This window comes from Anguilla rostrata, chromosome 8 (assembly GCF_018555375.3).
Source record: "Anguilla rostrata isolate EN2019 chromosome 8, ASM1855537v3, whole genome shotgun sequence".
NCBI classification, from domain to species: domain Eukaryota; kingdom Metazoa; phylum Chordata; class Actinopteri; order Anguilliformes; family Anguillidae; genus Anguilla; species Anguilla rostrata.
In genome coordinates this window covers 49,846,432-49,873,257 of record NC_057940.1, presented here as the reverse complement: position 1 = coordinate 49,873,257, position 26,826 = coordinate 49,846,432, and the positions used below count along the sequence as shown (strand labels likewise).

General features: G+C 49.1%; 1 protein-coding gene across 2 annotated transcripts in view; it reads left to right on the top strand.

The window, feature by feature from the left end:
• LOC135260236 (lamin-A-like) overlaps positions 1-26,826 on the top strand; it is a 51,439-nt gene that overhangs the window by 20,510 nt on the left and 4,103 nt on the right. For both annotated transcript variants that reach the window (XM_064345467.1, XM_064345469.1), the window contains exons 4-13: positions 15,622-15,778; positions 16,815-16,940; positions 18,154-18,324; positions 21,331-21,456; positions 22,048-22,268; positions 22,678-22,969; positions 24,396-24,503; positions 24,931-25,053; positions 25,601-25,663; positions 26,105-26,329. In XM_064345467.1, the coding sequence (XP_064201537.1) occupies positions 15,622-15,778; positions 16,815-16,940; positions 18,154-18,324; positions 21,331-21,456; positions 22,048-22,268; positions 22,678-22,969; positions 24,396-24,503; positions 24,931-25,053; positions 25,601-25,663; positions 26,105-26,329 (1,612 nt within the window). The remainder of the gene's footprint in view (positions 1-15,621; positions 15,779-16,814; positions 16,941-18,153; positions 18,325-21,330; positions 21,457-22,047; positions 22,269-22,677; positions 22,970-24,395; positions 24,504-24,930; positions 25,054-25,600; positions 25,664-26,104; positions 26,330-26,826) is intronic.

The window sequence follows — 26,826 nt, the reverse complement described above, 5'->3', positions numbered from 1 at the left end:
ATTGCTGTAGTCCTTTGTAACTGTTGGGAGAAAAAAACAGTGGGAAAATAAGCTGTGAAGCTTTAAATGGATACCATGGGACAAACATTCTTAAATCTTTAAATCTTAAAGTAATCAGTCAAGGGGGGGGGGGGGGGTGTCTATATAGATCTCCATTCCTCATCTGCGAATAAGGACACGAGATATCAGTAAATGCATTTGGATCATGGAACTGCCAATGCAATTTCCTATCTATTGTGAGTAAAGCATATCATGTAGTCATTGTGTACTCATGACTGAAAATGTTTCCTGTTGCCATGGCTTCATAGAAAACACAAACTATTTTTATCGCAGGGAGACCTTAACAATGTCCAGAAGTAACGAGCCCGTACAGGAACATTGACGTGGCACTGTGTCGTCAGAAGGGGGAGTGAAGGAGAGCTGAATTAATCGGGCAGTGGTCAGGAGGTCGCTGTGGATGTACAGACTTGTTTGGAAGCTGTTGCAGCCCCTAGAGCCTCTGCTCTACCTTTGTTATGATTGGACGATTCCTCAGCCTCCAGAACTATGCCCTAATGCGGCTTAGGCTTGGACCGTTCCCCGAACGAGCCGATGCGTTTACGTTTCGGCACGGAAACCTCCTTCTCCTGCTCGAGTTGTGAACAGTTCCCTCTCACACCAGCATTAACCCTTTATGGTGTGAGATCACATGCTGCGTGTGATTTGGAATGTTCTTAACTGAACATTCTAATGGTGATGTACCAATCGCTGATGGTAACTGAAAGCAATGGAGTTCTAGGACACTGAATTTACAAAAAAAAAAACTTGAATAAAGCTCCTCTTCGATGGGTTAAGGACTTGTAACAAGGCCAACTTCTGAGGAAAACACTATGTCGACTAAGGGACCTTGACTTCAGGTTTTAACTGTACAATGGTGCTCAGTCGCAGTGCTTTTGCAACATGTAAATGAAGACTCATTAACAGACTGATTAGAGAATATGAATACCTTTATTTGTGTAGCAACCTTCATACACAAACACACCCCAAAGCTCTTGAGGAAATTTTTTTTTTGAGCATTTAAATTACTCATCTGTTAAACTAATAAAATGATGTGTAGAATAAAGTCTGCCATTGTGCCATTTTAAATCCCACCTACACCATGAGAAATGAATGTCAAAAATACCCCCCAGAGGTCCCCATAGGCTCATCTGGGAATCAAGTGTGTGCGGTTTGCCTGCACATTATATTGCTCTGCTACCTCTACACCAGTTTGTGTGGTGGCTCTCCCAAGCATACATTTCATTCCAAAGAGTGCAGGTGTGCTTGAGTGTCTGAAGAATGTTTCACAATCACCGGACTGTTGGTTTCATGACCATTGTAAATATTTTCATGGCTTTGGTCTTTTTTATTAGAATGTTCCAGAAGGTCTCTTGTAGTGGCGTGTAATAGTGTGTGTGTGTGTGTGTGTGTGTGTGTACCTGTAAGAATGCCAGGTACACCTGGAGCTCGTAATTGTGCACTGGGGTCGAATGTCAGACCTCGGAACGTCTGCAGGTAGCCGCTGAATTACGACCGCCGGGATGTTTTTGTTTTGCTTTTTGGCGACGGGGGGCTGTCCATCATCTGAAATCTCTCGCCATTCACAGGATGTTTCTTTGACACTCCTGCGACTTTTATGAGCATGATTGCTACTGTAGTCGGAGCTTTGGGACGTTTCAAACAGACGTTTCTCAATGTCTTGAGAAATTGCCTTCAGGTCTGACTTTCTGGCCCGGCAGATTCTGTGAGGGAGGGCTGCTTTGGGATCGGAATGGAATAAACATGTCTGTTTTGTTTGCCTTTACTCTTTCTTTTTCTTCTCCTTTCTTCCTCCATGCCCCTCTCTTTCTCCCTCCCTCCCTCCCTCCTTACTCTCATTCCCCCTCTCATTCTTTCTTTCTCAATTTGTTTCTATCACTTCTCTTTTTTATCTCCCTGCCTCTATCTTCCTGTCTTACTCTCTCTCTATCCCTTCTTTCAGTCTCTCTCTATCTCTTTATCTCTATCCCTCTCTTTCTTTCTGCAGTCCAGATGGGAGCAGTCTTTCCACCGCTGCTAATTCCCCTTTTATAGTTCCGTGAAAAGTAACGTTCAAACAAGGCAGCCTTTATTAACGTTTGTTTAATCACAGGGAAACAACAGGGAAAGTGCAAACATAACCCCACACACACACGCACATGCACACGCTCTCTTACACACACACGCCCAAGCCTACACACAGACACACACACACACATACCACAGTGAAGTCGAGCCATAAAACAGGAATGTCGCTGTTTGTTGAAAAGCACCCCCCCCAACCTCCACGCCCTCCCCCAGGGGAGCTGTCAATGGGACACATTTCACCTGAATCCAGAAACTTAAAAGGTGAGCTCAGGTCATTATCACAGTACAGAACCCCCCCCCCCCCCAAAAAAAAAAATCCAAACTGCCTTGTGTAACATCCGTAGTACTGAGGTCTCTATTATTCTTCTACTTTATCAATGTTTAACATCTCACTGTACACAGATTCTGGGGGGGGGGGGGGGTCAGACGGGCAGTAATTTAATCATTTTCTTTCTTTGATTTTTAACATGCGTGGTTAATTGTTTGTTAAAGTGTTAATTGTGGAGGTCCTTTGTTAAAGTGTTAGTTGTGGAGGTCCTTTGTTATTGTTAGTTGTGGAGGAACTTTGTTAGTGTTAGTTGTGGAGGAACTTTGTTAGTGTTAGTTGTGGAGGAACTTTGTTAGTGTTAGTTGTGGAGGAACTTTGTTAGTGTTAGTTGTGGAGGAACTTTGTTAGTGTTAGTTGTGGAGGAACTTTGTTAGTGTTAGTTGTGGAGGTCCTTTGTTAGTGTTAGTTGTGGAGGAACTTTGTTAGTGTTAGTTGTGGAGGTCCTTTGTTAGTGTTAGTTGTGGAGGTCCTTTGTTAGTGTTAGTTGTGGAGGAACTTTGTTAGTATTAGTTGTGGAGGTCCTTTGTTAGTGTTAGTTGTGGAGGAACTTTGTTAGTGTTAGTTGTGGAGGTCTTTTGTTAGTGTTAGTTGTGGAGGAACTTTGTTAGTGTTAGTTGTGGAGGAACTTTGTTAGTGTTAGTTGTGGAGGAACTTTGATAGTGTTAGTTGTGGAGGAACTTTGCGAAGCGGACAGTCCTGCAGGTTCTAAAGGCGCTTCGGCACCCACGCAGCTTTAGCGCGTAGCGCGTAGCCGCTAAAATGCGCCTGCATGAGGTGCTCCCTGCAACCAGCCAAATCTTTACGCCGTGTACATGCCATACGCACGCTAGCTTTCTTCTCTTCTCCGGATCTTTCCGAAAACAGAGAGAGTTCTGCCGCAGATGTAGCGTTTCCTTGTTTAGCTTTGACTCACAGTGGAAAAATGTAGCACCCCCCCCCACAGGAACTACAGACTGCAGAAAGGACTGGAGGAGAAACTATGTTGGGAAATGTGTGAAAAGAAAGCCTGTTTTGTATTAGCAAACTGGCGGATTTGCAAGTAAAGAAGGAAAAAAAAAAAACAAGAAATGATGAATTTTTTTTATGGTTCAGTTTAAAGGGTTAAATTCAAAATGTAAAAATTAAAATGGAGGAAATGACGTTTGGATTACTGCTGCGTTTCATCTCACGTGTCCCTCGCCCCGTGAAATGACCTGGTGTGAGTGAGCCCAAAATAAGAGAGTGGTCGCGGCCACTGGACCACAGAGCGGAATGTTATGGGTTTGAATCCCAACTGGGGCGCTCGCGTTGCTGGCCGTGTTACCTCCTGCCTGCGGGAGCAGAACAGCTATTTAATGAGTGCAATGGCTGCAAGGCAACGGGGTGCGTTTGGCGGAAGGGCATCTGCATACTGGAAATGTGTTGTGCAAAGGTCTGTGTTTGTGTGTGTGTGTGTGTGTTGGAATGTGGTGGTTTGTGTTAGTATGTTGTTTGTGTGTGTGTATTAGTATGTGTGTGTGCATGCTTATATGTGTGTGCCTGTGTTTGCATGTGTGTGTGTGTGTGTACATGTGTAAAATGGAGATTTTCATAGTTCTGTTGGATCTGGACCGAGCTGAGTTCTCTGACTCACGCCAAGCCAGGGCGAGTTTGCCTAATTGCTTTAAGATGCGAGAGCTTCTTCTGCAGGACGCAGGAGAAAAGAGGGTAGGGGCGCGGGCAATGCTAACCAGCCATTCTGTGGCCGGGGTTCAGTTTACCTACAAGGAGAACCGGATTGCTGTGTTTGTGACATTCGACTGAAAATAAAACATTCTTCCCCAAAACTCCCCCAAAACGCTGCCATCTGTTTCAGATCTGCATGGAACTGAAATTCGTTCAGTGTTCCCAGGCTTGTGGAAGGGTTTTTGTGTGTGTGTGTGTGTGTGTGTGTGTATGGAGTTGAGGCCTTGTTATACCTCTGCCTTTCAGTTCAATTTTGAAAGACGTTTTCGTTTTGGAAGTTTTTTGTAATTGTGCCTCTGGTCTCTCAGAGTAGGTTCACATTACCAGGGCTGTGCAGTGTAGCAGTCAACACAAGTGCTGCTGAAATCTCTTAAGGGTGGACTTTATTGGTGCGGCTGGCCTTGCTCTGGGGCTGATAGCTGGATTAGATTACATTTTACTTTTGTGTACTTGTGTGGAAATGTGCCCTTGGCTTCTGGGTGTACGATCAAGACATTACTGTACATAATTCAGGACCGCGCATCTGTAGAATACATTACAAACGCAACACATTACAACACAAAAGTGTACAAAAATTGTTGTTGTTGCCCAGATGACAGATGGATTGACACATGATGGACAGATTGATAGAGCAATCAGTCAATAAATTGATACTTCATAAAATAATACGATAAGCCATGTACAATGGTGTACTATAATATATTTTCCATATCTGGAAGGAAAAGACTGGGTCATAACTCCAACAGCAAGTCCATGTGAATGATAATGAGCCTGTGTAGGACCTGTGTTAGTGCACGCGTCATTTACCTGCTGACGTACATTACGTTATTCACGTTTAGCAGACACCCTTATCCAGAGCGACTTATGCAACAGTTTTTTGCATTTTTATTTTTGCATGGTACACATTCGGGTGTCAAGTGCCTCGCTCAAGGGTTCAACGGCAGTGTCCTGCCTGGGAATGGAACCTGCAAACCTCTAGGTTACAAAGCCAGTTGGTTAAGCGTTGTGGCACGCTGCGGCGGCCAGCAGGCTCTGGTTAAGACCCCTGGCCACGCGGCGGCCCAGGAGAGGGCCTGTCTGGACGGGCCACCGGCACAGCCGAAACCATGCGGGAGGGGGGGGGGGTGGAGCTTCCTCGCACGCGCTGGGCTTACTGTGCCTTCTGCCAGACGGGGGGGGGGGGGAGAAACCAAAACCGTGGCTGGACTCAGAAAGCCATCGTGGCAGACGAAATAAACACATCCACCCCCCACCCCCCACCCACACCCCGGCGCCGCGTTTACGCACTCGGTGTACGCGCACGCGTGTAGCGTTTCCGGACGTTGACTCTCGCCTGTTTTGATGGACGTCCGCTGGTCCTCAGAGAGACGCTGACGCAGCCTCCCGATCTCTGCGTAGGGTTTTTGCAGCCGCTGATGTTCTCCAGGCCTGTATTTAGCCAAGCGTGTGTTTACTGCTAACACTGGCTAGCGGCTGCCCGTTTCGCCAAACCTGTCTTCCTGTAATGTGGGTTTTGAGCCGCACGGTGAGCTCCGCAGGGCGAAAGACGACTAAAGGCTGCTGTGTGACTGAGACTCGTATGACATGAGACTTGGGGGTGGGTGGGGGGGAGGGTAATTCACATGGCCAGCAGGCTGAATGAGACACCCTTTGAAACTCAGGCGTTTTGAAATTGATATTGTGTGTGTGTGTGTGTGGGGGGGGGGGGGTGTGTCAAAAAACCAAATTCATGGGTCACATGATCTCTGTGCGAATGTCTGGTCACAAGAAGACCTTCCATTTTGATTCCGCAACCACGTGGAACCATCTGAATCCCTGCCGGGGATGTACAGCAGGGTCTCCATTTTCTTTGAAGACTTGTACTGAGCCCCCTCCCACCACCACCACCACGCAGGATGAACCCTGTCTCACATTATAGTGTAAAAGCTTTGCGCCAATGCAGGCAATCTGAACACCTCACTATACATTTACCATTTCCTCATCAAATCTGTCTGCCACAAGGAAACCAACCAATATCTTTTTTCGCTTGCTGTAATTTTCTGTTCTTCTCCACCACCTCTGGTTTTTTTTTTTGCCACACATAAGGATGTGGTCTGTGCAGGCACACGCTCACGCTCACTTGGTTACCGCTACGCCTCCGTCGTGGGTCCACTTCCTAAAGCGCGGTTCCTTATCCGGACCAGCAGGGGCGCAGAGCGTCTACTGGCTGGCCAGAGGGCCCGGCTGAGGCACGTCCTTTGTTACCACGGCGATGACTCACACCGGCCTCCGTCGAGCGACCGCGCCCAAGCTGTTTGCTCTGTGCCGAAATGCTCGATGGGCGGAGTCCGCGGGGCGACACACATACACACACATACATACAGACATGCATACATAGACAAATGCTCAGATGTGCACACACACACAGAAGCACACATACAGACAGACACACACACACAGGCACACACACACACAGACAGGATGGGTCTTTACGAGAAAAACTCTTGTTCTTGCCTTTTGTTCATGTCACAGGGGGGTAGGTCTGGTGTACAGACTCCCCCTCAAACAGGGTAGCTGGAGCTACCTCGGAGACAGGAGGAGTGTAAGAGCTGCACTTTACCAAAATCCCCTTAACACTCATAGAGCCCGATGACTGCTCTTCACTTCACTGCAGTACCCTACGCCTGTACCAGGGAGTGGCTCTGACAATACACGACATGGCCTAAAGTATGTGGACACCCCATCTAATTAGTGGGTTCAGCTACTTCAGTTGCACCCGTTGCTAACAGGTGCATAAAATCAAGCATACAGCTGTGCAATCTCCATAGACAAACATTGGCAGGAGAATGGGTCGTACTGAAGAGCTCAGTGACTTTCAGCGTGGCACTGTCATAGGATGCCACCTATAATAGGATTTAATAGGATTTCCAATAGTCAGTTTGTCAAAATATCTGCCCTGTTAGAGCTGCCCCAGTTAACTGTGAGTAATAATAACTGTAAGTGCTGTTATTGTGGAGTGGGAACGTCTAGGGGCAACAACAGCTCAGCCGTGAAGCAGTAGGCCTCATAAGCTCACAGAATGGGATCGTTGAGTGCTGAAGCGTGTAGCGTGCAAAAATCGTCTGTCCTCGATTGCAACACTCATCTCAATCGAGTTCCAGACTGCCTCTGGAAGCAACGTCAGCACAAGAACTCTTCGTCGCAAGCTTCGCAAAATGGGTTTCTGTGGTCGAGCAGCCACAGACAAGTCTATAATCAGCATTGTACAACGGCAAGCTTTGGCTGTAGTGGTGCAAAGCAACACAGCCATAGGACTCTGGAGCAGTGGAAACTCGTTCTCTGGAGTGATGACTCACCCTCCACTACCTGACAGTTTGACGGACGAATCTGGGTTTGGCAGAATGAATAGGTCCAACTGTACTGGCTCGAATAATGCCCTCTTTAAAGTTTGGTGGGGGAGGAATAATGGTCTGGGGCTGTTTGACATGGTATGGACTACGCCCCTTAGTTCCAGTGAAAGTAAATCTTAATGCTACAGCACAGTGACATTGTAGAGAATTGTGCACTTCCAACATTGTGGCAACAATTTGGGGAAGGCCCGTTCCTGTTTCAGCATGACAATGCCCCTGTGCGCAAAGGTCCACAAAGAAATGGTTTTTCTGAGTTTGGTGTGGAAGAACTTGACTGGCCTGCACAGAGCCCCGACCTCGACCTTTGAGATGCATTGGGAGGCTGACTGCAAGCCAGGCCTAATTGCCCAATTTGTCCCCAACCTCGCTAATGCTTTTGTGGCGGAATGGAAGCAAATCCCTGCAGCCATGTTGCAACATCCATCCTTTCCAGAAGAGTAGAGGCTGTTAGAGCAGAAAAGAGGGGACCAACTCCACATTAATGCCCATAATTTTGGAATGCGATGTTCAACAAGCACATATAATATGGGTGTGATGTTCGGGTGTCCACATACTTTTGGCCGTGTAGTGTATCTCTCCCAGCCCATCCTGTATCAGGGAATGGCTTTGAAAATGCCTTCCTTAAGCTTTGTAGGCTGCTCATGAGCTTTTTTAATTCATCTAATTAATTTAGAGCTTCATCAGCTGTATTTCCTGTGTGATGGAACACTAATTTTATTTCTCGAGCGCAACGGCGCAGGGGCAGCTGGGTAATCAAACCGCCCGGAGCCTCAGAAGCAGGGCTCGGCGGCTGGACAGACCGGGCCTCGTCGGTTAGACTCCGTTATCGCAGCCGGTGGGCGTTCCACTGTACTTCCACTGTGCTCGATCGCCAGTTTCACCGCGAGTCGCGTCGGCGAAGCGTGCTGACAACAGGGGGGGGGGGGGGGGGGCGAGGCGAGGGGACGCCGCCGTCTTCGAGCCCCCAAACCCGCCGCGGACACCCGCACTCGTTCCGTTTCGCTTCGCCTCGCCGGGTTCCCTTCCAGCGGCCGACCCGAGGAAAAAAAAAAAAAAAAATCACAGCTGTAAATCACGCACTCATTGTGTCTGCCTTCCCACAATGCTCTGGGGCGCCGTTTCCTGTGCCGGGCGGTTCGGCTCCTCGCGCACTTTTATTGTTTTTTTTTATCAAAACCGCGCGGCTCTTCGGGGGGAGAGCATGAATCACGGCCGTATTATTTTCAGAGCTGTGTGACTAACTTCTCTCTTCCTGCCCTTATGTGCGGGTTCATTGTGTCTGAAGCACTCCGGGAACTCGCTGGAACTTCACTAGACAGAATGGTCACTCAATCATCCTTTACTTACGTAGCGCATTTCATCGTGCTGCACAGTAAACTAAACAAGTGCTTCCCAACAAATTAATGGAACAGATGAATTAAGAACATAAAAAGGCATTAAAAGGTATTTTGAAAATGTAACAAGAGGTACAAGAGGCAATGAACTAAATGAAACCAATAAAATAAAAAATAAAGTGAAATTAAAATAAAATGAAAACTGGACCAGGAAGCAGTGAAAGCAATGCATCAGGAATGTTCCGGATTTATTTGACGTTCGGAACGAGTTGGCGGGGGAAATCTTCCGCTGGTCCTCGTGACCCACGGCGAAGGACCCTGTACCTGTACCCGTACCCGTACCTGTACCTGTACGTAACAGCCAGGAGAGGCCAGTGACGGGGACTCCTGTATGGGCGGCAGTGGAGTCTGATGGTTAAGGAAGTGGCCTTGGCTCAGTTCCCAGGCCGTCTAGCTGTGTGCCCCTCAACCAAGGCCCTCAACCTGAACTGATTCAGAGTGTATCCAGCTGTATGAATGGACACTCTGTAACGAGAATTGCAAACGCTGTTTAAGAGAGCGTCTACTAAGTTGTGATGTAAGAACAATGAGCTAACGCTAATGAAGAATGAATCCCCCCGTGTATTCCAGCATGGCGTTGCAGGCCGCAGTTTGGGCTGAATGGGATCAGCAAGTGATTAAATGGCTGATACCGTTCTGCTTCCTGAAATCGTTGAGTCGGGGCAGAAGCGCAGCTGCAGTTTTCGAGCCGCTGGCGATTTTCCTTCGCCGCCCGTTTTTTTGGCCGCTGGCGTGGAAGCGCTCAGGCGCTGCTTAAAGTTTCGGACCGCGCACAAATGTTTTGAAACGTATGGTTATCCGTATCCTAGCAACGGGGTTCTCCCGTACGCATGGTGTATGTGGAGGCCTGAAACTACGCAGCGGAAAACACCCAGGGCCTGTCCCCTGCCCTTCCATTGAGGGGGCGGGGGGGCGGCGGGGGGGAGAGAAGGGGGCCCTTTTTCTTTTTTAAAGCAGAGTACCGGCGGTGTGTGCCTTGTTCCATCGTATTCCTGGGGAAAACTCGCTCAAACTCTTAACTGTGATGGAGGGGGAGGTGGGGGGGCGGCTGGTAGAAGGGGGGGGGGTTTGTGCTAAAAATACAGGAGCTGACAGATGTGTCAGTATGAAGGGGGGGGGGAGAGTGGCAGTGTGCTAAAAATGCAGGAGCTGACAGATGAGTCAGTATGAAGGGGGATCCCCGCTGGTAATAACTGTGATAAAAGTGTGTGAGTGTGAGAGACTGGGCGAGAGAGAGCGACAGACAGATGCCCAGCCAACACAAAACGTTGTCACGACACGATGGTTTGTAGTTCGAGCGTTACCAGCGCTACCCCAAGCTTTCTCCCCTTGACCATGACCCGTTGGTCGACCAGGTCACCGGCCTCCCTGTTCCCGCAGTATTCGGCTGAGTCAAAGCACCTCGGATGGGCCCGGCCTGCGGTGTTTTCTGCAGTGTGGGCGGGGTGTGGCTGTACGCGCGGGCTGTCAATCATTTGCGTAGCTTCCTTCATGCCGCGCCGAGCTCGGCCTGCGTATTTCTCTGGAAATGGCCGCCCCGCCCTTTCCCTGGGTTGTGCACACACTCCGTTCAGCTGGAACCTGTCTCCGCATAGTTTGGAGAGCTCTTGAGTGTGTCTGAGGCGGGGGGGAGTGCTTTACCGTTCCAAGTGTTACAAGTTTTTTTTTTCTTTTGTTTTTTGAGGGGGCGGTGGGGGGGGATTTGGATGCTGCGGTGTTAAAAGTGTGTGTGTGGGCACCCCTGCTCCCCCCCCCCCCACGGGATGCCCCGGTGATTCGTCACGCTGAAGTCCCCAGCGTTTATAATCAGCTCTTTCTGTGAACCGAGGCCGAGCAGCAGGCCGAGAGCGGTGACTAACTCTTTCCAAAATGAGGGGGGGTGGGAGGGTTTTAGCCAGGTTTTTGGTCAACTGGGTGGCTGGTGCGGTTGGGGGCGGGGGGGGATGTGTTGGTTCCCATGGCACCACCACATCAAAAACAGCAACAGCCAAGATCTTGAGCTTGCCCACAGCGGAGATGGCATCAGTGATTCACTCTTCTGAGGATTTCCCTTTCTTCCCCCCCCACCCACTCATTCCTCACACAGCTCAGTGCCCCCCCACCCACTCATTCCTCACACAGGTCTGTGCCACCCCCCGCCCACCCACCTTTCATTAAAACTTCTTCTTTATTAATTTCTTTACTTCAAAATGCTGATTGTTTTATGACCCACGCAGACTGGCTGCACTGTATTTCAAGGAGGAAAGTCCCCCCTCCCCATTAAAGCTGGTTTTGTTCGTTGGCTGAACATGCCGTTTTATGATAGAGCAGCAGCAGTGTGGCCTGAGAATTTATGCCAAAAACATATATTTTTTCACAGTTTTACTCTTTCCTGAGAATTGTATTGGCTTCCTTTTTTAAAAGGCTTTTCATAAAATATCTCCCATGAAACTATGAAACAAGGCTTATCCTCTATGTGCACACACTTTCTGGATCGGACACACACATTTTGTTGCACAATGCACATTGTCTAGTAGGACTGTTTTTCCGCAACGTCCCAAAACTACTCTATTATGTCTGTCTTTAGCTGTCTGCAGGATATGTATCCGCATACAAGATAATCTCCTCGTGTCTGTCAGTGCCTGAGTGCCTTTAGCTTCTCTGTGACAGTTGACTTCTCGGTGTAGGATTAACGTCTTTCGGGTGGGGTCTGTCTGTAGCGCAGCTTGCAGGCTGGTGATTGGCTGTTCCAGGGTTTTCGGCGTGTCGGAGCCTGCTGCCGACCGGCTCTTTTCCGGGCGGTGGGGCGTGTCTATAGCGGAGCTACGTAGCGGGGTGGCGTAGCTCAGGAGGTAAGAGCGGTTGTCTGGCAGTCGGAGGGTTGCCGGTTCGATCCCCCTGCCCTGGGCATGTCGAAGTGTCCCCTGAGCAAGACACCTAACCCCTAATTGCTCCCGACGAGCTGACTGGTACCTTGCATGGCAGCCTTTCACCGTTAGCATGTGAGTGTGTGTGTGTGAATGGGTGAATGAGAGGCATCAGTTGTAAAGTGCTTTGGATAAAAGCGCTATATAAATGCAGTCCATTTACCATTCAGCTCAAGATTCAAGATTTCTTTATTTGTCACTCCTCAGTACTCTCATACAAATGAGACGAAATGAACGAAATGCCGTTTCGCCCAGCAGTGCGCAGCAGCTGGCTGGTGATTGGCTGTTCCGGGTTCGGCGTGTCGGAGCCTGCTGCCTCTCGGCTCTTTCCCGGGTGCGTGGGGCGTGTCTTTAGCGGAGCTGGCTGGGGATTGGCTGGCGTTGTTTCGCCGGGGGGTGACAGGTTCCCGCTCGCACGGGCTTGCCTACGGGGTCGGGCGTCCTTATCAACCGCGCCGCAGGGAGTCTCAGCCCGTCCCGAATTGTAGCGCCGCGGCCCTTCTTCATTTACACCGCGCTCCCCTTCGCCTTCCGCTCGGCGCTGAGCGCGGGGACTGAGTCACGGCTGTCCGAGCGCACGCCCCTCTCCCGCGCGCGTGAAATCCGCTAATTAAAGCCTTTTTCTCCGCGTCCTGCGTTTGTCTGTAGCGCTCTTTTTGCTCGGCTGGGGTTTACGACGCCCGATGTTGCCATGGAGACCCGCTCTGTCCTTCGGCAGAGTGCGAACTGACCCAGTATGCGGGGAAAAAGGGAACCACGTTTTTCGGGGGCCCCTGTACAGTCACAGCTAACGGAGTGCAAGTCTCTCTCCCCCGTCTTTCTCTATCTTCACTACTCCCACGGAGAGACAACCCCAGACACACACACACACACACACACACCGGCCACATCCTGGAGCAAGGACATCTGGAACAAACAGAACGCCCTCGCCAGCGCTTCACAATAAGGCCACACCCACCCACTCCCTCTCCCAGCTTTAGTGAATCTCCTTTCTCTGCGCTCGGCCCGGCCCCACGTATCCAATTAGCAACAACAGCCCTTTAAAGCATCCCTGCTGCCCAACCTGAGGCAACTTTAACAAGGGCTGCTGTGATGTGTTCTGATCCCGCCCTAAAGGTGTGAGGTCACAAATAAGTTATTAGAATGTTCTTAACTGAACATTCTAATGCTGATGTAACAATCACTGCTGGTGACTGAAAGCTCTGGAGTTCTAGAACACAGACTTGGAATTTAGGAAAAACATTCCAAACAAACATCTTCAAACAGCTCATTAAAAGATTGTAAATAACCCCAGGGCGCCCAAATGGGATAGCTTTTCCATCCCAGAACTGTCTGTGCCTTTGTGCAGTGGAGTGCTCCACCCTGACGGGCTTTTATCTGTCGGCTGGATTTAGAGCTACGATGCCACCCTTCCAAGGCTTCAAGGGTTATTCTCTGATAAAGAAACGGTGGTGTAGCTCGCTAATAATCATTTTGTGGGCAACAAAAAAAAAACAATTTTGAAATTAAGTTTTCTGGGAAACATCAATCAATCTTTGATAGCTACCTTCGGGGAAGTAGGAAAGGATTTAAAAAAATATATTTTTGGCACTAAAGTTGATGAGCTCCGAAGACCAGATTCACGAGGTAACGCCCAAGTACTCTGAGGAGGGTGTGTGCCGAATAAGACGGTTTGCTGCAGATCCGTGAACACAGTACCTTAGGCTGTTGCATTATTGTGTAACGTGTGCTTAGCTGGAAGCTGAAATCTGCGTTTATCTTTCTGGAAAAAAGTCATTAAGTATTTGATAATGAACCCAAAGGAAAGCGTTTACCAAGCACACAACTTTGCTTTTACAAGACTGATTTATGAACACCGGACACGTTCACCCAAACAGTCTCCCTCAGGTTTTAGTTTTTTTCCCAATTGAGTGATCCGAAATACAATATTTTTCTCACAGGTCAAAGGTCAGTTAGTGTAAGCTGATTGGTTGCTATGGTGTCATCTCCGGTTGTGAGTTTATCACTTGTCGGTGACAAGCTTCTGCCAGTGATTAATGATAAGCAGCTTGTGATTGGCTGTCAGGGAGGGTGCACATCACTCCATACCACTGTCCATCACTTCCAGTGTAACAAAGCAGGGTGTGGTTGTTTCCGCGGTTACCATTCACTGCACACGGAGGTGGGTCACTGTGATGTCACAATGCCAATGTGCAGACGTGTCAAGCCCACGCTCACCAGGTTTTCTTTGTCACGGTCCCTTCTCTGTTTACAATTGGGGAGGCCTCTGTGAAGTGCTAACAAGGCCCCCTTGAAATGGAGATTAATGGGGTCAGAAGGTAGAAGCACTCCAGTGGGATTATGGGATAGAACAGCCGGAGGGGATGACAGCTCTGACCTCGGAGGGAATGTCGCCCTCCCTTTCTGCTCTGCCTCGCGTGCCGTCTCGATGCCTTTCCGCGCCGCTGTGGCTTCCTGCTCGTTTTGAGTGACAGCAGCTCACGCGCAGCACGCAGTTCGCGCTCGGCATCGTTGCTTGCATCGCTTCGGCCCAATAAACAGACACAGTGCGACTCACAGGCACTTCTCACACGCCGCACGTTTGTCAGTTGGGAGCTTCTCCGCTCGGTTTAGGTAACTCGCGCAATGCTAGCGTCCCACTCCGGATTTGAACCTGCAACCCTCCCCATTCCAGCGCCACCTGCACGGCTTTCGGCTTCTCACGGGCCTTTTGGCCAAAGCTTGTTTCGTTTCAGTATTATACGTCTGAAAGAACCGATATAAAAATGAATAAATAACTCTGCATTGTCCACAGATAAACGCGCAGGCTTTGACATTATCACATAGATGAGTAGCTCCCGATAGACTCACATGACACACACGATACTGCAGCGATATTAGCATGAATATTAGCTAAGGGCATAGCTGATTTATGTGTTCCTATTGGCTGTAGGGCAGCACATGGTCTGCCTGTCATCGCCTGTGAAGATGGCCGTCACCTGATCCCGTTCCCGTTTGCCTTGCATCACCCGAAACTACAAAGTGCCATCAGCCCCCCCATCGCAGCTGCAAACCGTTTAGGAGAGATTTCCTGCTCCGTTGTCCATGGGCGGCCACCCACAGCGCAGTCCCCAGACCCCCTTTTTGGACATCAGGTCCTCCTGCGGTGACGCACTGGATTAGCAGCTGTCCCATGCGGAGTGTCCTGCTCCCCGCGGGGTGCTTGTTGAGTGGAGTAAGCACCCTGATGTGCTGACCCCTGTGGATCAGGCTTTAGGCAGTAATACAGCAGTCAGGGCTTCCCCTGTCCCGGAACCCAACCACACCTCAGAAATCTCACACAGTCACTGTATCCTTAAAAGAGGATGGGCTGTCCCAAGTCCTATTGGTCACAGAGTACCCATTGGCCAATAGTGTGTGATGTTGCCGGGGTGTTGATGTTTGTGTGGTGACACTGTGGTCATGTCAATGTGCCCCCACCCCCCCTCCCGGCCTCCAATTGTATTGGTCACAGATTTTCTATCGGCCAATAGTGTGTGCTGTTGCTGGCGTGTTGTCCAGGGCTTGCCCAGCCATGTTCCTTGATCTCTACCGTCCTGTGGGATTTTGTTTTAACTAATTTGCTGATACTACCAATTAGCAGCTCAGCAACACCAGCAGCTGTTGAATGGCAGGTGCTTCGTTAGGGCTGGAGTGAAAACCTACGGCTGGGTAGACCCACAGGGAACAGGGCAGGGCAGCCCTGGTGTAGACGGTTGCGTGGTGACACTGCGGTCATGTGATTCTTGCCCACACAGGAACACCAAGAAGGAGGCGGACCTTGCAGGGGCGCTGGCCCGGCTGAAGGAGCTGGAAGCCCTGCTCAACTCCAAGGATGCCTCCCTGACCACCGCCCTCGGAGAGAAGCGCAACCTGGAGGTCGAAGTCCGCGAGCTGAAGGCCCAGCTGGCCAAGGTGACATCACTTCCTGTGACATCACAATCATGCTTACAGCGTACTACTCGGTTGACACGCATTCCAGCGTTCGAGCATAGTGACCTGACGTGGCTTTTGTGCAGGCCAGCACCTGACCAAGTTTTGCCACTGAGTTCATATCACCCCTGAGTTCATTTTAAACCCTGATCTTTTGGCCTGAACGATCGCAGTAGTGCAGCCTATCGGAGAAGAGCCAAGGCAGGGTTAAAATGTCTTACTGCTGTGTACCGCCCTGCTGTTTCCACTCTAGTAATTTAGTGCTGGCAGTGGGGCTTGCCATGTAATGGAAAAATATGTGATGAAAAAAATGGTCTTTCTGGAGCACGTGCCAATGTAGCTCCACCCTGTGGTCGCTGGGGGAACTGCAGTAGTTGTTTTACAAGCTGTTAATGGACTGAGGGACATTTTAAAAAAGCAATGTAAAGATTCTTTTAGTAAGTTTTACTCAGGCCACAAGCATAGGGCTCTAATTACAGTAAAGATGGCAGTTAAACCAGGGCCTTGAAAAAGATTAAAAGGCAGATTATTGGCTGTGGTTGTCGCAGTTATAGTCTTGTCTGGGGAAAACAGCGGTGTGGTGGGGGTGGAGAAATTCTCACGTTTTGTGTGTGTGTGTGTGTGTGTGTGTGTGCATGCACGCATGTGCTTGTGTGCTTGTGTGTGGATGTATGTGCATGTGAATCTGTGTTTTTCTGTGTGTGTGTGTGTGTGTGTGTGTGTGCGTGTGTGCATATGTGCATGTGTGTGTCTGTGTGTACGTGCATGTGCGTGTGTGTACGTGAATGTGCATGTTTGTGCGTGCGTGCGTGTGTGTGCATGTGCGTGTATGTGTATGCATGCCTGTATGCGCGCATGTGCGTCTGTGTATGTGTGTGCATGCGCGTGTACGTGTATGCATGCCTGTGCGTGTGTATTTGTGCGTGTGTGCATGTGTATCTCTGTGCGTCTGTGTCTCTCACCCTGCTCACCTGTCCTGCACGCTGTGACGCTGCTGTGTCCTCTGTTGCCGTGGCAGCTGGAGGGGGGTCTGACTGACACTAAGAAGCAGCTGCAGGATGAGATGCTGAGGCGGGTGGACGCAGAGAACCGCATCCAGACCCTGAAGGAGGAGCTGGAATTCCAGAAGAACATCTATGCTGAGGTCAGACCGCCCACATCTCTCTCTACTGTACTACTGCTGTAGCTACAGCTGTTTCTACTGCTACTGTAGCTACTGCTATCTCTACTGTACTACTGCTGTAGCTACAGCTATCTCTACTGTACTACTGCTGTAGCTACAGCTGTTTCTACTGATACTGTAGCTACTGCTGTTTCTACTGCTACTGTAGCTACTGCTATCTCTACTGTACTACTGCTGTAGCTACAGCTGTTTCTACTGCTACTGTAGCTACTGCTATCTCTACTGTACTACTGCTGTAGCTACAGCTGTTTCAACTGCTACTGTAGCTACTGCTATCTCTACTGTACTACTGCTGTAGCTATGGCTGTTTCTACTGATACTGTAGCTGCTGCTGTTTCTACTGCTACTGTAGCTACTGCTATCTCTACTGTACTACTGCTGTAGCTACAGCTGCTTCTACTGATACTGTAGCTGCTGCTGTTTCTACTGATACTGTAGCTACTGATATCTCTACTGTACTACTACTGTAGCTACAGCTGTTTCTACTGATACTGTAGCTGCTGCTGTTTCTACTGCTACTGTAGCTACTGCTATCTCTACTGTACTACTGCTGTAGCTACTACTGCTTCTACTGCTACTGTACTAATAATAGTAATACAAAAATAACATTTATTATTATTATTATTATTATTATTATTATTATTATTATTATTATCGGTAGTAGGTAGCCTTTCTCCTAACAGGGCCTTCAGATCTCTGGCAGTAACCTATTACTCATCCCTAGATATGGGACTCAGACCTTTGGCAGGGCATCACTCAGTGTCTGTGGCCCCAGCAGCCTTTGGAATAGTCTGCCAGAGGGCCTGAGGGCTGTGCAGTACCTTGTTAGCATTGCTTTCACATGAATTCTTACTGTTCCTGCTTTAATGTTTTTTTTAATGTCTTAATTTTTTAAATTTTAATTTCATTTTATTTTAATTAAATTTTTATTATTGATTTTATTCTATTACCTCTTTTACTTTGGTTGTGTCTTTTTAAATACTTTTTAATGCCTTCTGTGTTTTTAATTGATCTGCTATTTTTAATTCACTGTGAAGCACAGTGTTGCACCAAGGGTATTATTATTTTTATTTAAATTTAATGACTCGTTTTAGTTTTATTTAACACACGCGTGAGCACGCACAGAAAGAGTCCCCCCCCCATGCTGATTAGCCCCCGCTCTGCGCCCTCGCAGGAGCTACGTGAGACCAGGCGCCGCCATGAGACCCGCGTCGTGGAGGTGGACAACGGGCAGCAGATGGACTTCGAGAGCAAGCTGGCGGAGGCGCTGATGGAGATGCGGGCGCAGCACGAGGAGCAGCTCCACATGTACAAGCAGGAGATGGAGAAGACCTACAACTCCAAGGTACCCCGTCCGCGCCCCGTACAGATCTGAGGGAGCCTGGCTAGGCTGTATGAGTGAGGCGGTGTGAAGCTTCAAACTATCCCATCCGCACACCGTACAGATCTGAGGGAGCCTGGCTAGGCTGTATGAGTGAGGCGGTGTGAAGCTTCAAACTATCCCATCCGCACACCGTACAGATCTGAGGGAGCCTGGCTAGGCTGTATGAGTGAGGCGGTGTGAAGCTTCAAACTATCCGTGCACACCGTGCAGATCAGGGAAGTCCAGGAAGTCCATGAATGGTCTTTAAAAATGTTTTGATTGAATTCCTGACTTGTTAACATTAAAGAATACGCTGCTGCTCCTCGGCGCCCCCGCCCAGCGGTGAGCGGTGCAGGATCCCTGCCGCCGCGCGGCTTCGCCTCGCTAAGAGGGCCGAGAACGGCGGCGTTTCCTCCCGCCAGCTCTCAACAGGAAGCCCCGTCTCGCCCGAGGACACGAGTGCGGCCCGCGTTTCACGCCGAGCTGCTGTCAGCAGAGCTCCGTGTGATAACACAAACACACGCGCGTTACTCTCTATCAGAGCTCTGTGTGATAACACAAACACACGCGTGTTACTCTCTATCAGAGCTCCGTGTGATAACACAAACACACGCGTGTTACTCTCTATCAGAGCTCCGTGTGATAACACAAACACACGCGTGTTACTCTCTATCAGAGCTCCGTGTGATAACACAAACACACGCGTGTTACTCTCTATCAGAGCTCCGTGTGATAACACAAACACACGCGTGTTACTCTCTATCAGAGCTCCGTGTGATAACACAAACACACGCGTGTTACTCTCTATCAGAGCTCCGTGTGATAACACAAACACACGTGTGTTACTCTCTATCAGAGCTCTGTGTGATAACACAAACACACGCGTGTTACTCTCTATCAGAGCTCCGTGTGATAACGCAAACACACGCGTGTTACTCTCTATCAGAGCTCCGTGTGATAACACAAACACACGCGTGTTACTCTCTATCAGAGCTCCGTGTGATAACACAAACACACGCGTGTTACTCTCTATCAGAGCTCCGTGTGATAACACAAACACACGCGTGTTACTCTCTATCAGAGCTCTGTGTGATAACACAAACACACGCGTGTTACTCTCTATCAGAGCTCCGTGTGATAACGCAAACATGCGTGTTACTCTATCAGATCTCTGTGTGATAACACAAACACACGCGTGTTACTCTCTATCAGAGCTCCGTGTGATAACGCAAACACACGCGTGTTACTCTCTATCAGAGCTCCGTGTGATAACACAAACACACGCATGCTACTCTCTATCACAGCTCCGTGTGATAACCCAAACACACGCGTGTTACTCTCTATCAGATCTCTGTGTGATAACACAAACACACGTGTGTTACTCTCTATCAGAGCTCCGTGTGATAACGCAAACACACGCGTGTTACTCTCTATCAGAGCTCCGTGTGATAACACAAACACACGCGTGTTACTCTCTATCAGAGCTCCGTGTGATAACGCAAACACACGCGTGTTACTCTCTATCAGAGCTCCGTGTGATAACGCAAACACACGCGTGTTACTCTCTATCAGAGCTCCGTGTGATAACACAAACACACGCGTGTTACTCTCTATCAGAGCTCTGTGTGATAACACAAACACACGCGTGTTACTCTCTATCAGAGCTCTGTGTGATAACACAAACACACGCGTGTTACTCTCTATCAGAGCTCTGTGTGATAACACAAACACACGCGTGTTACTCTCTATCACAGCTCTGTGTGATAACACAAACACACGCGTGTTACTCTCTATCACAGCTCTGTGTGATAACACAAACACGCGTGTTACTCTCTATCAGAGCTCCGTGTGATAACACAAACACACGCGTGTTACTCTCTATCAGAGCTCCGTGTGATAACGCAAACACACGCGTGTTACTCTCTATCAGAGCTCTGTGTGATAACACAAACACACGCGTGTTACTCTCTATCAGAGCTCCGTGTGATAACACAAACACACGTGTCACTCTGTATCAGAGCTCTGTGTGATAACACAAACACACGCGTGTTACTCTTTATCAGAGCTCTGTGTGATAACACAAACACACGCGTGTTACTCTCTATCAGAGCTCTGTGTGATAACACAAACACACGCGTGTTACTCTCTATCAGAGCTCTGTGTGATAACAAACACACGCGTGTTACTCTCTATCAGAGCTCTGTGTGATAACACAAACACACGCGTGTTACTCTCTATCAGAGCTGTGTGTGATAATGCAAACACACACGTGTTAGTTGCTCTCTGGGGCGCTGTGAAGCTTCTACACGCATCTTCAGTCTGTACCACAAATCACTGGACAGCCGAGGGATCTTCCTTCTCCAACATCCCAAATGGAATTACGTATGCCACAAAAATATATTGCCGTATCTTGATTGCAATACATTTATGGAGCCACCCTATATTTTCAATACATATCAATATATTAACAATATATTGTTCAATAAATTCCACTATATTGTCATCAACAATACATTCTGCTGGTTATATTCACATTTATACCAATGAGTAAAGAATAGCAAAAAGTCACAATTGGTATATTTGCAATATATTGCAGTTTATCGGTGCATTTCTCATTACAAATGACAGTAAAAGGTACTTTTCAGGTTATCCATTTATTTCTGTTTTGGTGTATTGATATAATTTATATTTGTGGTTTATCGCTGAAAATATCATGTCCATTGCCGCAGAACACGGGAAAGCGGAAATGTTTTGGATCTCCATGTATGGGAAATGTACATAGCTCTCCTGATATTTATTTTTTGCGTAAGGGTGGGGCGGTAGTTATGGGAAACCCTCAGCTGTGTAGTTTCACAACTTCACTTTTGCGCTGTTCCACTGGCACTGTGTTACCGTTGGCAACGAGCCACTGAGCATGCTCATTCCAGCCCTGCCTATGCCCCGCCCCCCCACCCCCCCACCCCCCACCCTCACCTGTGTGTCCGTCAGCTGGACAACGCCAGGCAGTCGGCCGACAGGCACAGCCACCTGGTGGGCGCGGCCCACGAGGAGCTGCAGCAGACCCGGATTCGAGTGGAGGGCATGTCCGCTCAGCTCAGCCAGCTGCAGAAGCAGGTTCGTACCGAGCGTTTTTCTCTCCTCCCTTCCTCTCTCCCTCTCTCATCGCACTTCCGATTGGCGTCCTTGCCTGCAGAGACTCCCCCGCCCCTAACCACCCTGCCACCCCCACCCCCGTCCCCGCACACTCCTCACAAACAACCGCTTCCCTCTCTGAATGGGCTCTGAGAGTTCGACCTACGGGGCGGAGGCTAGCTCATTAGCACCACTGAAGCTCGGTGTGTATGATAATGACGAGGTACCTGGCAAGAAAATAATTTTTAAAAATGGTGTTGAAGCATCTTTCTTGGTGATAATGATGTGGAAGATGTCAGCTTTGAAGAACAGAAAGTCTGTAGTAGTCTTTAGAATTTTGCTCTTAATTATTGAATTAGCCTCGTCGTTTAGGCAACCATTTTAGCTGCAATTCTGAGTTCATGATTGACAGATGAAGCCTGGTCTTGTGTCCACATGTCAAATGTTTTGTTTTTATGCAAATGTGTCTGTGTTTTGGCTGTGTGTTGTGTGTGTATGTTGGTGCATGCCTGTGTGCGTGTGCGTGTGTGTGTATATCCATTCTCATGCATGTGTGTGCACGCGCATGTGTAGCTGGCGGCGCGGGAGGCTAAGGTGCATGAGCTGGAGGAGGCTCTGTCGCGTGAGCGGGACGCCATGCGCAGGATGATGGAGGATAAGGACAGGGAGATGAGCGAGATGCGGCAGCGCATGCAGCAGCAGCTGGACGAGTACCAGGAGCTACTGGACGTCAAGCTGGCCCTCGACATGGAGATCTGCGCCTACAGGAAACTGCTGGAAGGGGAGGAGGCCAGGTGAGAAATACTGATATACATACACACACACACACATATATACACTTAATGACATGCATACACACACACACACACACACATATATATACACTTAATGACACACACACACACACACACACACACACACACACATATACACTTAATGACACACACACATGCTAATGCACACACACACACACACACACACACACACATATATGTACACTCAATGACACACACACACACACACACGCTAATGCACACACACACACACACACACACACACACACATGCTAATGCACACACACACACACACCTGCTTGCACTCACACACACACACATACCCCTCCTGGAATTTGTCCCTCTCTCTGTTCTTTAAAACCTCTCTAAAACCTGCCTGTTCTCCCCCCCCCCCCCTTGCCCCCCAAAGGCTGCGTCTGTCCCCCAGCCCCCCTCCTACCCGGGTGGCGGTGAGCCGTTCCTCGGGCTCGGGGACTCACCTCCAGGCGCGCGTCACCAACTCCAGCGGCCACAGCCACACCTCCACCTCCTCCGCCAAGAAGCGCCGCCTCAACGACAACGACAGCGAGGCCTCCAGCACAGCAGGGGGCGCTGTGGCGCGCACGCGCATCAGCCAGCAGGCCTCTGCCAGCGGCCGCGTCACCGTGGACGAGGTGGACCTGGACGGGAAGTACGTGAGGCTGAGCAACAAGGCTGACCAGGTGAGCTGGCGTGCTCGCGATAAACGGTCTGTACTTTCTGAACGTTGACTACAAAACAGTGAATGGGAAAACCCTTTGCATCACCAGTGTATAGGAGTTGAACTGTCATAGTTGATGAGTTTTAGTTGAGTGCCTATTGAGTAAAGCTTCTCCACACTAAAACTGCAGTGCCACTATTTCCTGTGCTATATCGTGAGTTGGCAGATGTCACTCAAGAAAAGAATAAAGAACATGTAAAGTTTTAGCGCTAAAGTCCAGGAACAACATGATGTATGTATATGACCGAAATTACTTCTGGGTTATGTTTGCTTTGCACATTTACATAGTGAGCTCTGTTTCATAGTAGATGGATATGACAGATATTATGCTGTGCTGGTGCTGTGCAGTATTTAACACAGTGCTGAGACCTCCCGGTCATGAAGCACAGACCTCACGAGTACCTGACACAGACCTTACGAGGACCTGAGACAGACCTTACGAGGACCTGACATAGACCTTACGAGGACCTGACACAGACCTTACGAGGACCTGACATAGACCTTACGAGGACCTGACACAGACCTTACGAGGACCTGACACAGACCTTACGAGGACCTGACATAGACCTTACGAGGACCTGACATAGACCTTACGAGGACCTGACACAGACCTTACGAGGACCTGACACAGACCTTACGAGGACCTGATATAGACCTTACGAGGACCTGATATAGACCTTACGAGGACCTGATATAGACCTTACGAGGACCTGACACAGACCTTACAAGGACCTGATATAGACCTTACGAGGACCTGATATAGACCTTACGAGGACCTGACACAGACCTTACAAAGACCTAATACCTTTCTTATGAGGACCAAACTCAGACCTTATGAGAGCCCAACACAGACATTACAAAGACTGAACACAGACCTTACGAGGAACAAACACAGACCTTACAAAGACCAAACACAGACCTTACAAAGACCAAACACAGACCTTACAAAGACTGAACACAGACCTTACAGGGAACAAACACAGACCTTACAAAGACTGAACACAGACCTTACGGGGAACAAACACAGACCTTACAAAGACTGAACACAGACCTTACAGGGAACAAACACAGACCTTACGAGGAACAAACACAGACCTTACGAGGACCTGACACACCTTACGGGGACCTAATACCTCCCTTATGAGGACCAAGAAGACTTTATAAGGACCAATCACAAACCTTATAAGGACATAACACAGACCTTACAAGGACCAAACACAGACCTTACAAAGACCAAACACAGATTGAGGAACAAACACAGACCTTATGAGGGCCTTCCATAGACCTTACAAGGACTTAACATTGACCTTACAAGGACTGAGCACAGACCTTGGACCTGCCTAACACAGGCTTAACACGCTGGCGTTTGGTCCTTCTGTTCCCTTCAGGACCAGCTCATGGGCGGCTGGCAGATTAAGAGGCAGGTGGGGTCCCAGGCCCCCATCATCTTCAAGTTCCCCACCAAATTCACCCTGAAGGCTGGACAGACCGTCACGGTGAGCCTGGTCACAAAGCGTGACTACCCTGGTCCCTCTGGCCGCCTCCATGTGGGATTCATTACGTCCCATGCGCTGGGCAAAAATTTAGTCCTCCTTGTTCATATTTTAAATAGATATTTTGTGGACATTCTTACACCGACTCACCCGGCACATATTGAAATTTTTTTCTAGGTAAATTTTCTCATAAGTCCCCTCCCGTTGAAGTAAACCGTAATGTTGTTGCTTAATAGAGAAAAGTAACTGCTGTCATTGTGCCAGAGAATTTTCTTTTCCTGAGGCAAATGTGCGAGACTTGTGTGTGAGGCACCAGGCCAAGGTGGCTGCTGCTTGGTAAAACGGGCGTCGCTGTCATCGTTTAACGAGCGATGTCACTGACGTCAGTCGCCCTGCGCTGGTGCTAACCTCTTCCTCCTGTGGGGTGCAGATTTGGGCGGCCGGAGTAGCGGGGGCCACCAACAGCCCCCCCTCTGACCTGGTGTGGAAGGGCCAGAGCTCCTGGGGCTTCGGAGACATGTTCCAGACCACCCTGATCAGCGCCAGTGGAGATGTGGGTACCACACACACACACACACACACACACACACGCACACACACCCACACACTCACACACACACACACATCCCCCACTGGCTTAATGTCCCCATAATTGTTTATACCTTTGAATGGGGAAAAGGTTTCAGTGTTTAAACGGATTGCAGTGCACTGATCGCAGTTACCGTTAAAACGTTAATAGTGAAACGCGATTATTTAGCGAAACGCTATTGTTTAGCGAAACGTGTTAGCAGAGACCTTCAGTAACGATGGGGCTTGTGCATTCTGTGGTGTGATCTCACTGCACTGGTCTGTGGGTGAGAGAGAAAGCCTCACTGGCTATGTGTGTGTAGCCTGCAGTTACACAGAAACCGGGGTATAGACTGCACTTTAAATCATTACACACTGTACTGATGGGCACCAGCAGAGTGAGCAGCCACTCGCGCGTAAAATTGACTTTTCTCTTTCTTTCCTCTTTTTCTTTATCTCTCTGTCTTTCACTTACTCCACTTTCTCTCTCTTTTTGTGTGTGTGTGTGTGTGTGTGTGCGCACGCGCGTGCAGGAAATGGCAATGAGGAAGGTTACACGCACACTGTTCCAGGAGGAGGATGATGATGAAGACATGGTAAGTACAGATTTCTTTGACACTGGTGACTGTTGATGAATAGTTTTTTGTCAATGGCGAGAGCATATTCCTGCTTATACCTGAACTGCTATTTGAGCCCAAAAAATCAAAATTGGAGTGGGTTACCTCCTGACAAGCACATTCTTGTTTCTGAGAGATTTATGCCACACTGAGGGCATTGGTTTTAGTATGTTGATGCTGCTTCCACTCCTGCAAGCATTTTGTCTTTTTCACCTGAGAATTTGACCTGTTCCCCCATCGTGGCATCCAGGAAGTAGCTCTACCCTTTAAAAAGTACGATCTATCTTTGGCGCCCCCTTCAGGCAGAAGATGAAACATCACTGTATTGTGGTTTTTTTTTCCTTGCCTCTGTCTCCCCCTGCTGGAGGACAGCAGCGCCGCGCCCCGGTTTCTAACGCACTTCCCGGTCTCTGTCTGCAGGGGGCGCACAGCACGTGCGCCGACGGCGAGTACAACCTGCGCAGCCGCACGGTGGTCTGCGGGTCCTGCGGCCAGCCCTCGGAGAAGACGGCGGCGGCGGCGGGGGCGACGGCCAGCGGCTCGGTGACCGTCACCTCCCGCTCCTTCCGCAGCTCCGGCGGCGGCGGGCTCGCCGAGGGCCTCATCTCTCACTCCTACGTGGTGGGCAACAACGCCCGTCGACAGGTAGGGGGCGCCACCTCCAGCGTGCCATTACGTACGATGCAAAATAACCCAGGTTTTTTTTTTTGGTTGTTTGTTTTGTTTTGGGAAGCTGCATCCGAATACTGTGTGTCGCGCCCTGATATGGTGACACTGTATATGATATTACAGTGCCATTTTGCAGACTCTCTTAACTAGAGCGACTTTTAGCATTTTTATAGCTATGTCTACTGAAGCAATTCACATTAAGCACCCTTAAGTAATTAAGTATGCTCAAGGGCACAATTCCAGTGCCCTACTTGGGAATTGAACTTGCAAAGCTTTGGGTTACAAGCCCAGTGCACACCCACACCCACACCCACACCCACACACACACACACACACACACACACCGACACCGACACACACTGACACACATACACATACACACACACACGAATATCCAGGGCATGTCTTTTTCTAAGGGGAAGAGGAGGATTTTGATCCACTGCCAAAGCACACTCAGGTTTTACCGATAAGAT